This window comes from Pecten maximus, unplaced genomic scaffold, assembly GCF_902652985.1.
Source record: "Pecten maximus unplaced genomic scaffold, xPecMax1.1, whole genome shotgun sequence".
In the NCBI taxonomy this organism is placed as follows: Eukaryota; Metazoa; Mollusca; class Bivalvia; order Pectinida; family Pectinidae; genus Pecten; species Pecten maximus.
Window position 1 is genome coordinate 1 of NW_022982847.1, and position 13729 is coordinate 13729.

General features: G+C 33.6%; 1 protein-coding gene across 1 annotated transcript; it reads left to right on the top strand.

The window, feature by feature from the left end:
• Window positions 1-732: 732 nt before the first annotated feature.
• On the top strand, window positions 733-9946 carry LOC117321038 (adenosine deaminase-like; the record flags this gene model as incomplete). Its single annotated transcript, XM_033875517.1, is given in 3 exon segments — window positions 733-902; window positions 2438-2564; window positions 8214-9946. Coding segments are annotated over 3 exon segments (375 nt in total). The 3' UTR covers window positions 8304-9946.
• Window positions 9947-13729: the final 3783 nt, after the last annotated feature.

Consider the following 13729-nt stretch of genomic DNA (forward strand, 5'->3'; position numbering starts at 1 on the left):
TTTAAAAGGCTTGATTTGAACCAATTTTGTTTGGGTCAAAGGTCATGGGCAGTTGGATTCAAAGGTGAAGGACAAAATAAATCTCTGCCAATGACCCTAGCTTATTGTGGGAAGTAGGTTGAAATGAAACAAAGTAAAGTAACAAATACTGGTCTTTACAGCTCCTTCACACTCTGTCCAGCAAATAGTCATATCATAATGCATGTACTTACGTCAGCCTCATTGGTAATTTGGAAATGCTACGTCCTTATTTTGTATAACTAGTGGTTGTATGATAATGGAACACATTAACAACAATTAAAACAATATAGGTGTTATTTACGTTTTGTTCCTTACCCTTTAACAATGCCAGTAGGTCTACTTGTTGTCACTGGTCATTTAATAAATAATAATAATAATAGTTTGAAGTTTAATGTAACGCAATATCACAGCAGCAGCCGTCTCTAAGCGGTTCATAAATTATTATTTAGTAAAGCAACTCTTGCTGTTAATCACACCACCAGTTACCTTGTCGAAACAATGGAAATTACTCAATTAATCTGTCGTATTGTGAATTATCTATTTATCATACAAATTGTGAGAGAAAAAAGCAAATTTCGTAATTGAATGTTCATTTTCTCATTTTTATTTCAATCCAAGAAATGGTGACTATCTGAATTCCATGCGGTGCTTTACGTTAGTCAAGTTTGGTTGTGTCAGTTGAATAACAGTAAGTGATTATATATTCATCAGGCCCTAGACCATATGTACGCCGAAAGGATCGGCCACGGATATCACGTGACAGATAGCCCGGAACTGTACAGTCGATGTAAGAAAGAAAGAGTCCATTTTGAAATATGCCCTATTTCAAGTATAATAACAGGCGCATGCCCAGTGGACATCATGAAGCATCCACTCATCGGGTAAATGGTTTTATATATTATATAAGTTATCTAGAACGTAGGGAAAATTTGATGTCATTATGCCTCAGTTTGGCTTTCAGTATTTGATAATCACAAAACACTGTATTCAAAATACAATAATATACTGACAAAAAACATATTACGCAAATATTGCAAAGCTATTTAAGGAATAAATCTGTTTTTTAATGATTTACTGGCGTGTAAACTACATTTATTACAGATATTTTAAATGGCGATCGTTGGCGTTTCGGTAAAAAAAAAATGCAGTTTACACACCAGTAAACGATCAAAAACAAGAATTATTCCTTATATTAACATTTAAACCTGTGTGTTTATCTAATGTTATTTAAAAAAAATAAATCGGCATTCTTTGTTCGGCTTTATACGAATATACGTAATAGCCGGCAATTAATGGAACTGCTAAACAGCTGATTCCAATTTGACGAGAAAGGTTGTCAACTACAGGAACAGAATATAGTGCCACAGTAGTATCGTTTTTTATTCGATTCCTGTAAGACTTTTCAGACTATTTATTTTCTATCGTTATATTTTAGTTAATTCTACCATATTCCAGTTATGTTTTATTAGGGAAAAAAACAAAAACAAAAACAGAAACAAAAATAGTTACTGCGCATTCAGACTAATTGTGCCTATTTGTACCGGTCCGGCTATGAACAATGTATTCCTACGCGTCAATTTTGATGTTTACACACTTGTAAACGATGTTGTCGTTAGTAAGGTTATTTAAATAGCATACACCAGAAATGTTAATATTATGCAATGATAGAAATAATGGCAACATTTTTTACAAAAAAAAAAAAAAAAAAATGCTTGCAACCAAATGTCAAGGCAGGTCTTCGGTTTTCTTTATAAATATACTAAGCAGCGTGACTTACGTGCAGTAATTGTATACAATCACAATTATGTCTGTCAGTTAAATTTTAAACCGTCATGCTTCAATTCTAAAGCTCACGTGATTTGTCGAAATTATGTCAAGAGGTTAAGGAGCTCTCTTTGGGCCTAAATAAATGTTGAAATACTGTCAAGAACAAGCGTGTAATGACCTGATAATTCCAGCAGTTCTGAACCGAACGGTAAGGATGACCTATATTCATCCTGTTTATTCTGTCGTCCTTATTCATGCCAGAGGTGATCATAATGTTTATAAATGACACGGGTGCGACCCTTGGGGACAGAGGGAGGGGACCCCAAAAGTGGAACATAGTTAAACGTTTGCTATAAAACGCTATTCTCCCTTAATGCCTTGATGGATTATAGCAGAATTTGGTCTAAACCATCATTAGGCGAGGACAACAATTTGTGGTATAAATGAGGCTGGTCCGACCAAAATTGAACGGAAACATATTATCGAAAGAGGGGCAAACATTTCTTAAATTCTTAAGGTTTCTTTAAATACCCCTAGGACCTCTATTTTGGATGTTCGATTTTTCCTAGATTAAAAATGATGAATATTCATATTTTGCTTATTTGTTCATATTCTTTTTTATATATTACATATTTACTTTCTGTTTCAGGTTTGCAAATGATGGAGTGAATTTCTCTCTCAATACTGACGACCCAATAATTCTAGACAATGACCTTGCTGACGATTACGTACTAGCTGGTAAAATGGGACTGAGCGACGAACAGATAATACAATCCGTATGTATTAGTACCTATATCAGACATACATATCTTATATACAATACAACCAAAAGTACATTAATTTCCATCCTCGATACTCTAGGGGTTACTTTCACTTTCACTATCTGCACCCCCCTAGAATGCCTTGTCAAAATCGAAGTCATCCAACTAACTAAATGATAGGTTCCAGGAAGCAAATTGACCAATCGCTCGGCTAATGTATTTCTGTTGAGGTCACATAAGAGTTCAAAGTTCAAAGGCAGTTAATTTATCGGTATGGCGACCGCATTATGTACATCAAAGGATCAAAATAGTCTTTTGTGTTATCCATAAGGTGGCGGTGACTGCCAAGACATATGCAAGGGGTACTGAGAGTACAAAAAAGCACAACCCCAGGAGTATTGAGGATGGTTACCTATTAGATGTAGGTTATAAGCAACCGATATATATTACAAGGTTGTCACAATCAACATTTACAGACAATGACGAATATGTACAACCTGAATCTACCTGTCGATTGTTACCTATATATATCTATATCAATCGTCTCATTGTCTGTACCTGTTGTTTGTATACGGATTACAATATGTTTAAAAAATATTCATCATCTGCACCTGTTGATTGAAACCGATTTACAAACATGTGTAAATTGTAACCAAATTATGAATAATAATATATAAGTGTTAATATTTTTAATTTAACAGCTACATTTCGTAAGTACATATCGTAATTAGGCTATTTCCTACAGATAAGCTATGGGAAACGTTGTAGATACGTACTACAGGTACAGGTTGTACGCAAGGCATATCGTCAGGTATAATCATCACAGAAGCTTTCAAACCGTGCCATTCAATGATTGCTATAATTGACATAACAACTGATTTTTGATGCAAGAAAAAGAATCATTAATGCTATTTTTTTTTATCCCCTATGAAATTCATAAATATTTACCACTTTTGATGAAAAGGAATTTTAAGATTACATTCGCGTGAAGCAATCCCGAAAGGTGTTTTTTTTTATAAGATCCATGTAAATAGAAGATTATTCAATATGTGATTATGAAATACAAAACGATATACTGTATTCATTTTTGACACAAACGTAAGTTTGAGTCTATGTCAGCGCTTTTGAGGTGTAGCTGACAAAATCTACGATGCCCTCTGGCGGATACTGCCTTGGCCAATCTAACCGTTGCTTTACAGTAACTCCGTAATGCTATGCAGTAAATATTTGTAAATATCGTAAATATTCACGATAAAAAATGACATATAGTAAAGTTCAGCTATAAAAAAATTACCTTTTGTTTTGTTGACACAAACGTAGACACAAACGTAGGTTTGAGTCTATGTCGGCGCTTTTGAGGGCTCTGGCGGATACTGCTGTTGGCCAATCTAAACGTTGCTTTACAGTAACTCCGTAATGTTATGCAGTAAATATTTGTTTAACTTCACGATAAAAAATGACATACAGTGAAGTTCAGCTATTAAAAAAAATCACCTTTTGTTTTGTTGTATTTTAAAAGCTGACAGGACAATGTGGTTTTTTTTGGCATTTTCGTTCGCTCTGACACAACTTCCACTGCCACTTCACAATCATATTCTATCGCAAAAAAAAATAGTCCCGTGACTTACGGAGTCAAATGCAACACTGCAGTTTCGTTAGATATATGACAAAACAACAGAACCTCACAAATAGATAGTTTTCAAAGTATTTAATTTAAGTATGTTCTGTCGATGATACGTAAGAATATTTTTCCGCGTTGAACGCATTAGATTTCACGCGGAATGATACAATCGACTTTTCGCTGGCGCCATATTGCTGCTTACCTGTGACCCGGAAGAAAAATCTACTAACATCACGCTGAATTTTCATCATCGACATCTATGTGTTTTTTTTCTTTGGTGGCATGTTACTGAATGGGTTATAATATTGATAAAGTTTCGTCGGAATATCGTTGTTATTTTGTACATTGAAAAATCACTCATCCAGCATCCAATTTTGTCCGCCATCTTTCAGTAATGTAAACAATAATAAAAGAAAGAGTAGGTGATCAAACCCAACTTTGAATGTCATTTTCTCACTGAAATATTAACTTGCATGTGATTGATGTAGTCTGCAGATGGTTAGATTATATAGATGTTTTTTTACGAAAGAAAAAAAGTTGTCTATTCATCATGACAATATCACAACAACGGCAGTCGAGTACCATACGCATGTTTGCAAATAAAAAGTTAAATAAATTCTCACTGAATAGGGTTTCGAAATGTCAAATGGACTTGTGAATATTAATATTGACTTCGGATCTATTGATTATATCCTACGTAATGCACATGAAGTTTTTCGTTTACAGAACGCGTACCGCATTAACGTGGCTGTCTGCATGCAGATGTAGACGTCACTGAAAATTTCATCTCTAATTATAGCGACTGATTCTTTTTTTCTAATATTCGTGATGGTTTAAAAAAAAATAGAAAATGATCTATCATTATCATTTGAAATATTACATAACAGTCGAAGCATATTATAAAAAAGAAAGGGGTCTACGATGTACATCTACATAGACCTTTATTATGTTTGGTGGAGTTTTGAACGCTTCAGGGACGGTTAAAGGGCAGTAACTCTTTAGAAAACACCATTTTTCATGGAAATGTACTGATTGCTAAATTTAACCAGAGATATTTAAAGGCAGTGGAAATGTTATATTCCTACATCTGCGGTTTTTTCTGTCTTAAATCATTTCAGCTTCTGAATTAAATTAACCTTTAAACTAATGCACAGTAAAGTATTGATAAATCAATGCAAATAATTTATTATCACTTAGATTTATTATTATTATTTAATCTTTTTTTCTTTACAACACTAGTACATATTATTTGAGAAGAACAGCAAAAATTACTAAGTTCATTATTCTTCTAAACAACAAAAATTTGTAAAACTTTTTTGTGTTGTGCATATATCCTATTGTGAAATAACTTGGCATGACTAAAGATAATAGTATTGTCTTGATGACTGTTACATACTATATCATAGGTTGAGTTAAATAATTATTTTCTTCTTGTCAATTATGGTAAATGGTGAAAACACATTTTTTTCATTTAAATTGTTAAGTCGGTTTAATGTTCAAATTCAGATTAATTTAATTAAAGCAACTATTAATAATGTATATATGTGTTAACTTTTCTGACAAAGTCTTCAAGTAACCTGATTATATTTGACAGAGAATCAAAATAAGTAATTTTGTTGTTAAGAATAGTGGGCTTAGCCATTTACAACTGTTTAGATTCTACTTAATAAGGTTTGATTTTTAACATTTTGGCAAATTTATCTTATCAATATCCAATTTAGTTTTAAAGATAAGCAGTACTTCCATTTTTATGAAAATAAAAATTACTTCAGTGTTCTAATAATTTAAACACATGAACAATTGAAAGAAATACATTTGTATGAAAAGCATTCATAATGGACTTTGAAGAATACTACTACATGTACAGTTCATCCAGTTTGGGCATTCGAACTACATTTTCATCTGACAGATGCTGCAGATTAAAAAAAAACCTCTGATTTTGAAATCGATGATATCAATACATATAGCTACATTCACATCTCACTAACATTAATTAACATGATATATATACCATACATACATATATATATGTATCATGCAGTTACAGTTATGTATATGGTACATATACTATTGCGGAGATTATTTGATGCAATGTACATAAGTGAAAAACAAAATTCCACTTCAAATTGATTTGAACTGTACATGTGAATGAATGTGTTTTTGTTGTATAGATGATTTGTAGCTACACAGTATGGAGTGTAAACATATAACGTAGAGTGCTATATGAAAATCATGTTCACTCTTAAGAAACTGTCTCAAGTCTGAGCTGATATGAGCATGTAATTCTAAGTTTTGAATATAGTGCTTAGTTTAATGTGCCCGTCGTGATGGTATACCCTGCCCTGTCTACATCCGCATTCTACGCTTCCAGAGTCTGTTTATCAGACCCAGGTGTTTTTAACCCACCATCATCAGATGGTGGGCTATTCAAATCGCCCTGCGTCAGTGGTCCGTCCGTCCCTCCATCCGTAAACAATTCTTGTTATCGCTATTTCTCAAAGTACTGAAGGGATCTTCTAAAATTTCATAGGTTTCTCTTGGTTTCTAGTTATGCATATTGCATTTTGAGACCAATCGGAAAACAATATGGCCGACAGGCAGCCATCTTAGGTTTTGACAATTGAAGTTTGTTATTGCTATTTCTCAGAAAGCACTGAATTGATCTTTCTCAAATTTCATATGTAGGTTCCTCTTGGTGCTAACATTAGTTATGCATATTGCATTTTGAGACCAATCGGAAAACAATAAGGCCGATAGGCAGCCATCTTTGATGTTGTCAATTGAAGTTTGTTATCACTATTTCTCAGAAAGTGTTGACGGGATCTTTTTCAAATTTCATAAGTAGGTTCCCCTCGGTGCCTAGTTATGCATATTGCGTTTTGAGACTAATCGGAAAACAACATGGCCGACAGGCAGCCATCTTGGATTTGGACAATTGAAGTTTGTTATCGCAATTTCTCAAAAAGTGCTGAAGGGATCTTTCTAAAATTTGATATGTAGGTTTCCCTTGGTGGGTGGTTATGCATAATGCATTTTGAGACCAATCGGAAAACAATATGGCCGACAGGCAGCCATCTTAGGTTTTGACAATTGAAGTTTGTTATTGCTATTTCTCGGAAAGCACTGAATTGATCTTTCTCAAAATTCATATGTAGGTTCCTCTTGGTGCTTACATTAATTATGCATATTGCATTTTGAGACCAATCGGAAAACAATATGGCCGACAGGCAGCCATCTTGGATTTGGACAATTGAAGTTTGTTATCACTATTTCTCAGAAAGTGCTGAAGGGATCTTTCTCAAATTTTATATGTAGGTTCCCCTCGGTGCCTAGTTATGGATATTGAATTTTGAGACTAATCGGAAAACAACATGGCCGACAGGCAGCCATATTGTATTTTGACAATTGAAGTTTGTTATCGCTATTTTACAGAAGGCACTGAAGGGATAGAACAATCTGCCACAAAATATCATTCAAAACCTTGACATAACATCATTCAAACCAGGGCTCGCACACACGATAAAATCCTAAAACAATCACACAAATGTTTTTAACCTGAGCTCTCTCTTATCTAAAAGCTGGTAGCTAGATGGGGCGCTACATCAAATGTATAAATATTTTTTCAAATGCTAATGATAATGATAATTTGTGAAGCGCTTATAGGCATGGGATCCTCAAAAGTTTGAAAAGAAAGGCCTCATTAATTTTACAGGTAATCTAGGACCTTCATATTACATCTACAACTACGTATACATTAACCCATTGAAGATGTCAAATAAGATTACCCGAGTACCTATTCTGAAAATTAGCTGCCAAGACGCACTTGCAATCAAAAGTAGATATGAATTTCTTTTCTTGCCAATATTTTGTCCTAGTCCTAATCAGGTATTGGTGATGTTCCATACAAAGTTGACCATGTCCCCACTAAACAAAAGCAGTTAAAATAATTTGTTTTCGTTTGTGTCTTCAGTACTTTCAGTACTTTGATTTTAACATTTCAATTACCAAAACTATTATTAGTTTTATCTTTATTATATTTTCAGATATTTAATGCTGCAAGGGCTTCATTTGCAACAAAGGAACAGAAGAAAAAACTTCTAGCAGATTTAGCAGAAGTATATGGCGATTATTAAATTATTTTAGCTATCTAGTCTTAAGAAAACTATGATTTCAGGTTTTAAAACGCATAATCAGGCGCCTTTGTGACCATAATTATAACTCAAAATCGATGAAAACTTGACATAATATCAAATATTTATACATATATTTACATGCCTTTGTAACACTAATTCTAACTTGTTTATCAAATGTGAAAATGATAGGATTGACTATGGCTGACTATGGTAGTGTTATTGCTAAATTTCAGAAAGAGAATTGCAGTGATTCATGTTTTAATACCACGATCTTAGAAATTGAATATTTTCGGTGTTTTAGGAACGTTTACCTCTTACTATGTAATCTAATCATATATCAAGTACAAATAACTATTTTTCTTTGCGAGAACTGTAAGAGAAAATAAAATAGTTATATTTTTATATAAATGACTTCCCTCGTTCAGAGGCTTAAAGTCATAAGCTATAATTCGTCTATAATGGTAAGAACAGTAACTTAAATGTCCTGAATATTAAGCGAAATGTGATGGAATTACACAGCATAAAACATTGTTGTTTTTAATGAATAACAATTATTTTGTACATATATTTGTCTATTTCAATGACATTTATTCTCGGCGTATATTCGAGCATACAATCCGTTTTGTACCCTATAATCCTTTCTCGTTTCTGGATCTTTTTTGCTGCTTCATATTAATATTTTAAATATTTGCCATTATACTTTTTTCATTCCAATTTGCAAGTGTTCGGGGCCCTTTGTTCTTCCCAGTTGCTCAGGTAACCGACCATGCTTTCGATGTCTAACGCTGGTACTAAAATGTTTCCCGGTGACAATTTTTATACCAACAGTTTACATAAATAGTTGTATTAGTACAATAAGCGATGAATTGACAGCGACCTCTTTCCACGAAACATGACGCATGTTAATAGTCTAGCAGGGACTGTTTACAAGGTGCTTTATGAATTAAATGTGGTTACCATTCAGCTGATACCTGTTTACGATGTGTATAAATATACTAAATCTCCCATCACGGTCATCCTACTTTCTGAACATTGCTTTCGAACACTGCCGATGAGTGCCAAATGCGTGACATCCGGTAGGAAATCACTCATTTTTCATTATAGACAATTTCATATAAGAACTATTTCTTTGGGAAGAACAAAGGAAGAAATGGCTGGGTTATTAGTTTGTTCGTAACAGGAGAATTTTCGTATCGAACGGGTTCGTAATATACATGTTTTACTGTATATACTAATCGTGTTTTTCATGAATGCGATATCGAATGGTTATACCACCTTAAATTTGGAGAAACTATATTTTTTCCCAAACCTGTAATTCTATAGGAGAAAACATCTATATAGAATTGAAGAATATCAAGAATATATGTGACATAATTAGGCATTATTATTCTTTATACGTTTACGTGCAATGCTTTTCTGCCAACAAATGACATATATACAGTATTGACATTTGTGATCAAATAACTAAGTGCTTTTAAACAATTAAGTTTAATTTTTCATGAACAAATTGTCTATATATCCATGCCTTATATCCTTTTTATCTTGTTTTGTATTCATCTATAAACCTGCTGAGTTACTTGTTGAGATTGATGGATATATCAATGAAATACAAAGAATAATAAAGTGATTTGCGTCTGATTTGTCCACATTGTTTTTTTTTATTTTCTTGTGCCTAAAAATGGTACAGAAACTATTGTTCACTCATCGGTGTGTGTCGTCATCTGCCGTCGTTTATGCCATTTGGAACAAACACATCCATGAGATAACTTTTGATATAAGGAGCTACAAAATGTACGATAAATTCCGTCTACTTTTGCTTTAATCCTATCTAGACAAGCTGCAAACTAAGAAAACGCCTACCAATTATAACGTTGATAACTGCAAGGGCTAAACATATCACACACGACTACGGACGGAATGAAGCTCCTAAAATGGTCATTTATTCGCTAAAAATATTGCTCTATCTTCGTTGTGGAGTAAGGATAACAATCATTTTATAGGAATGTAACATGTATGCTAAAAGGAGACACTACCTACAATGTTTTTTCCGGTAATATAACTTTGAAGTTATTACTATTTCATTTTGGTGAGGATTTGTTTCCATTGCCTGAAAATAAGCTGATGTTTCTAGCTGTACATTATTATATACAAGTACTTAAAACCAGCCGATTTGTTATAACTGAATAACGCGTAAACATGTACACTAACCATATAGCTCAACCATCTTAAACTTATTAGCTATTAATATATATAAATATATATATGTATATGCGCGAGGTGTGTGTATGAATGCCATTATCACGTGCTGAATATATTATTTACTGTCTAGTACACCTGATAGGTAAATATAAGAGTCAGTGACACTTGTTCATATTTTCTTGTCATTAATTTTATTCTAATAGTTTAAAATTAACACTTTAGGCCCTTAACGACACAGGCAGACCCTAGATGGAAAAACATAATGTATGGTGCCGTTTATTTAATATTTACTTATATTGCTGCTGCTGCTACTAATGATGACGAAGATGACGACGACGATGATTATGGTGGTGGTGATAGTGGTGTCGATGACAACGACGATGACGATGGTGAAGTTCTTTTCTCATTGTAATACAGTAATGTAATGATTAAAAGTAACACTGACCGTTTTATGCCTCAATTTATAAATCTTAAATTGTGTAAATGTTGATGTAATCAGAATGTATTAACATCATATGTATTACAATGTGTGCTAGTTACTATACCGATATTTTATATAACTTTGGGTAATCAAGAAACATGCATATGGGCTTATTTTTCAGTCCTTATTGATAGATGATAATATCTTATGTGCCTGTTGTACAGTCCTTTACTCTGACGTCATCTTCACAAGTTCATTTGCAAAAAAAAAAAAAAAAATTGGGCATCAGGCAAAGTCTATAAAAAGTCCCCTACTCACAGTCACAAACACTATACACGTGCAATGAACACATTTTGTTGGTATTATGACTTTTAAACACACACACAAAAATAAATAAATGATGAAAAATGACGTTATGATATGCAATAAATTTATGTCACCTGACATCCTCGCCCCCAGGTGAAAATGACACTATCCTTGTGCGATTTTCACCTGGGGCCGAGGATGGTCAGCGGGTTGCTCGTAGCAAGGTGGTCTGCACAGATAAGGTATCCATTCACTATTCTATGCAGTCGTCTTGTAAGACAAGATAAATGAAACTAAGCTGACCAATGTTTGTTGATAGTATAAGTCAGAAACGTCTAGCTTCAGTTATGAATCGCTGAGGCATCTCCAGGATAGAAATATTCATGTCGACATCAAGTCGTGGAACATGGATCGAGGAAGCCATTGAATGAAATAGTGTCATTCCGAGAGCTGAGACGGAGCCCGTTAGATGTCTTTGGTAAGAGAAGCGAGGACAATGCTAGCAGATGTGATTGCAACCTTCGACAAGAAAATCATGCTAGGATTATTCCTTAGATAAGAACAAGCCGGAGTTAAATCTACTGCCACTAATGTTCAATTGACATAAGATAGTATTAATCTATTTGTACAAAAATGTACATGGATTTTGGACAACAGGTTCAGGTGGGTTTAAAAAAAACCCAAACCTTTCACTGTTCTAATGGATGTCACTGAGGTGCAAAAAACACAATTAGGTGGTTTTTACAAGTTGTAATTGAACGAAGGTCTGTTTGCCATTTGATTGGAAATATCTTTCTCTTGAGAAGATATTCTGACCAGTCGTAAAAAAATACTGTAGCTTTGCAGCCTCGTTGAATCGGCCTGACCGCATAATTGGAAACAAACAACAAGTTCTGACTTTGTCTAGAAACTGCTAGCAGATTTAGCGGAAGGTTATGGCGACTATTGGATTATATATGACATTTATTACATTTTTATCACTGCAAGTTCCGTGGAGAAGATTGGGTCGCCTGTCTCTTCAATGTAATAATTAAAGCAAAAGTAGTCATCATAGATTTCATTTAACATATTCTACATAGCCATAAAAATCGCTCGAAATTGGCAACTTATATGACAGTTATACTAAATGTAATGTTTGATGACAGAGTTTAACATCCCCCACATTTTCCATATAAACTGTCATATAAACTGATTTTGAAACATATGCACTTGTATTTATATATAAACATTTCACGGTTCAAGATTGGAAGGTTACTGAACTCTTTGTGAACCCGGAACAAAGATTGTTCATTAACGGTTTTGTAAACTGTTAGTTACTTGGTTCTCAAAATGCATCGATGGAAATGTCAAAATCTTGAGTATTTCTCATAACTTCATTATTGAATTTTAAAGGCATGTCTAGCATATGTACAGATTTTTTTCGAATAGGTGATATCACCAATTCATTTTTCAAATAAGTGATATCAGCTATTCGAATAGGTGATATCACCCATTCGAATAGGTGATATCACTTAATGAAACGAATAGGTGATATCACTCATTCGAATAGGTGATATACTTAAAAATATTCTTAAGTGATATCACCTATTCGAATAGGTGAAAATCACCCATTCGAATAGGTGATATCACTTATAAAATTCTTAAGTGATATCACCTATTCGAATGAGTGATATCACCTATTCGTTTCATTAAGTGATATCACCTATTCGAATGGATGATATCACTTATAAAATTTGGAAAACTGTATGCTCCAACACATCTACTGTACCATTATACTTATTTTTTGGAGCAGTCGTTTGTATTGATTCTAAAGTGATATCACCTATTCGAATAAGTGATATCACCTATCTGAATACGTGATATCACCAAATGGGAATAAATAGTAAAACGGCACCCCATAAATTGTAGGTTCTTCATATCAATGTATATCTGAACAATGTGTCGAATTGAATGTTCCTATCTAAGAGTCTGCTAACAAAGTGTTAAATCCAATGTTCTTCCTATTTAAGTATCTCCTAGCGAAGTGTTGAATTAAATGTTCCTTCTTCTCTCAATATCTTCTTACAGAGTGTTGAATTAAATGTTCCTCCTCTCAATATCTTCTTACAGATTGTTGAATTAAATGTTTCTTCTCCTCTGAATAAAGTTTTGAATTCAATGTTCCTTCGTCTCTCAATATCTCCTAACAAAGTTTTGAATTCAATGTTTCTTCTTCTCTCAATATCTCCCAACAAAGAGTTGAATCCAATGTTCCTTCCTTTCTATTTAAGTATATATTGTCACCGACAAATGATCGAAGTCGTCCCTTCTTCAGGAGGGTCGAAATGAAGTTGAGTGTCAAACACTTGTCGTCCGTAAATTAAATAGGAAGGTGTCAGAGTGTCCCGGTCCGTCAGATTCGATTGTAAGTAAATAACTCCCAAGTACTATTCAACTCAGTAACTCAATGTTATCAGAAATCTAGCATCAGAAGTAACGTCGTGTAATTTAATATATACTA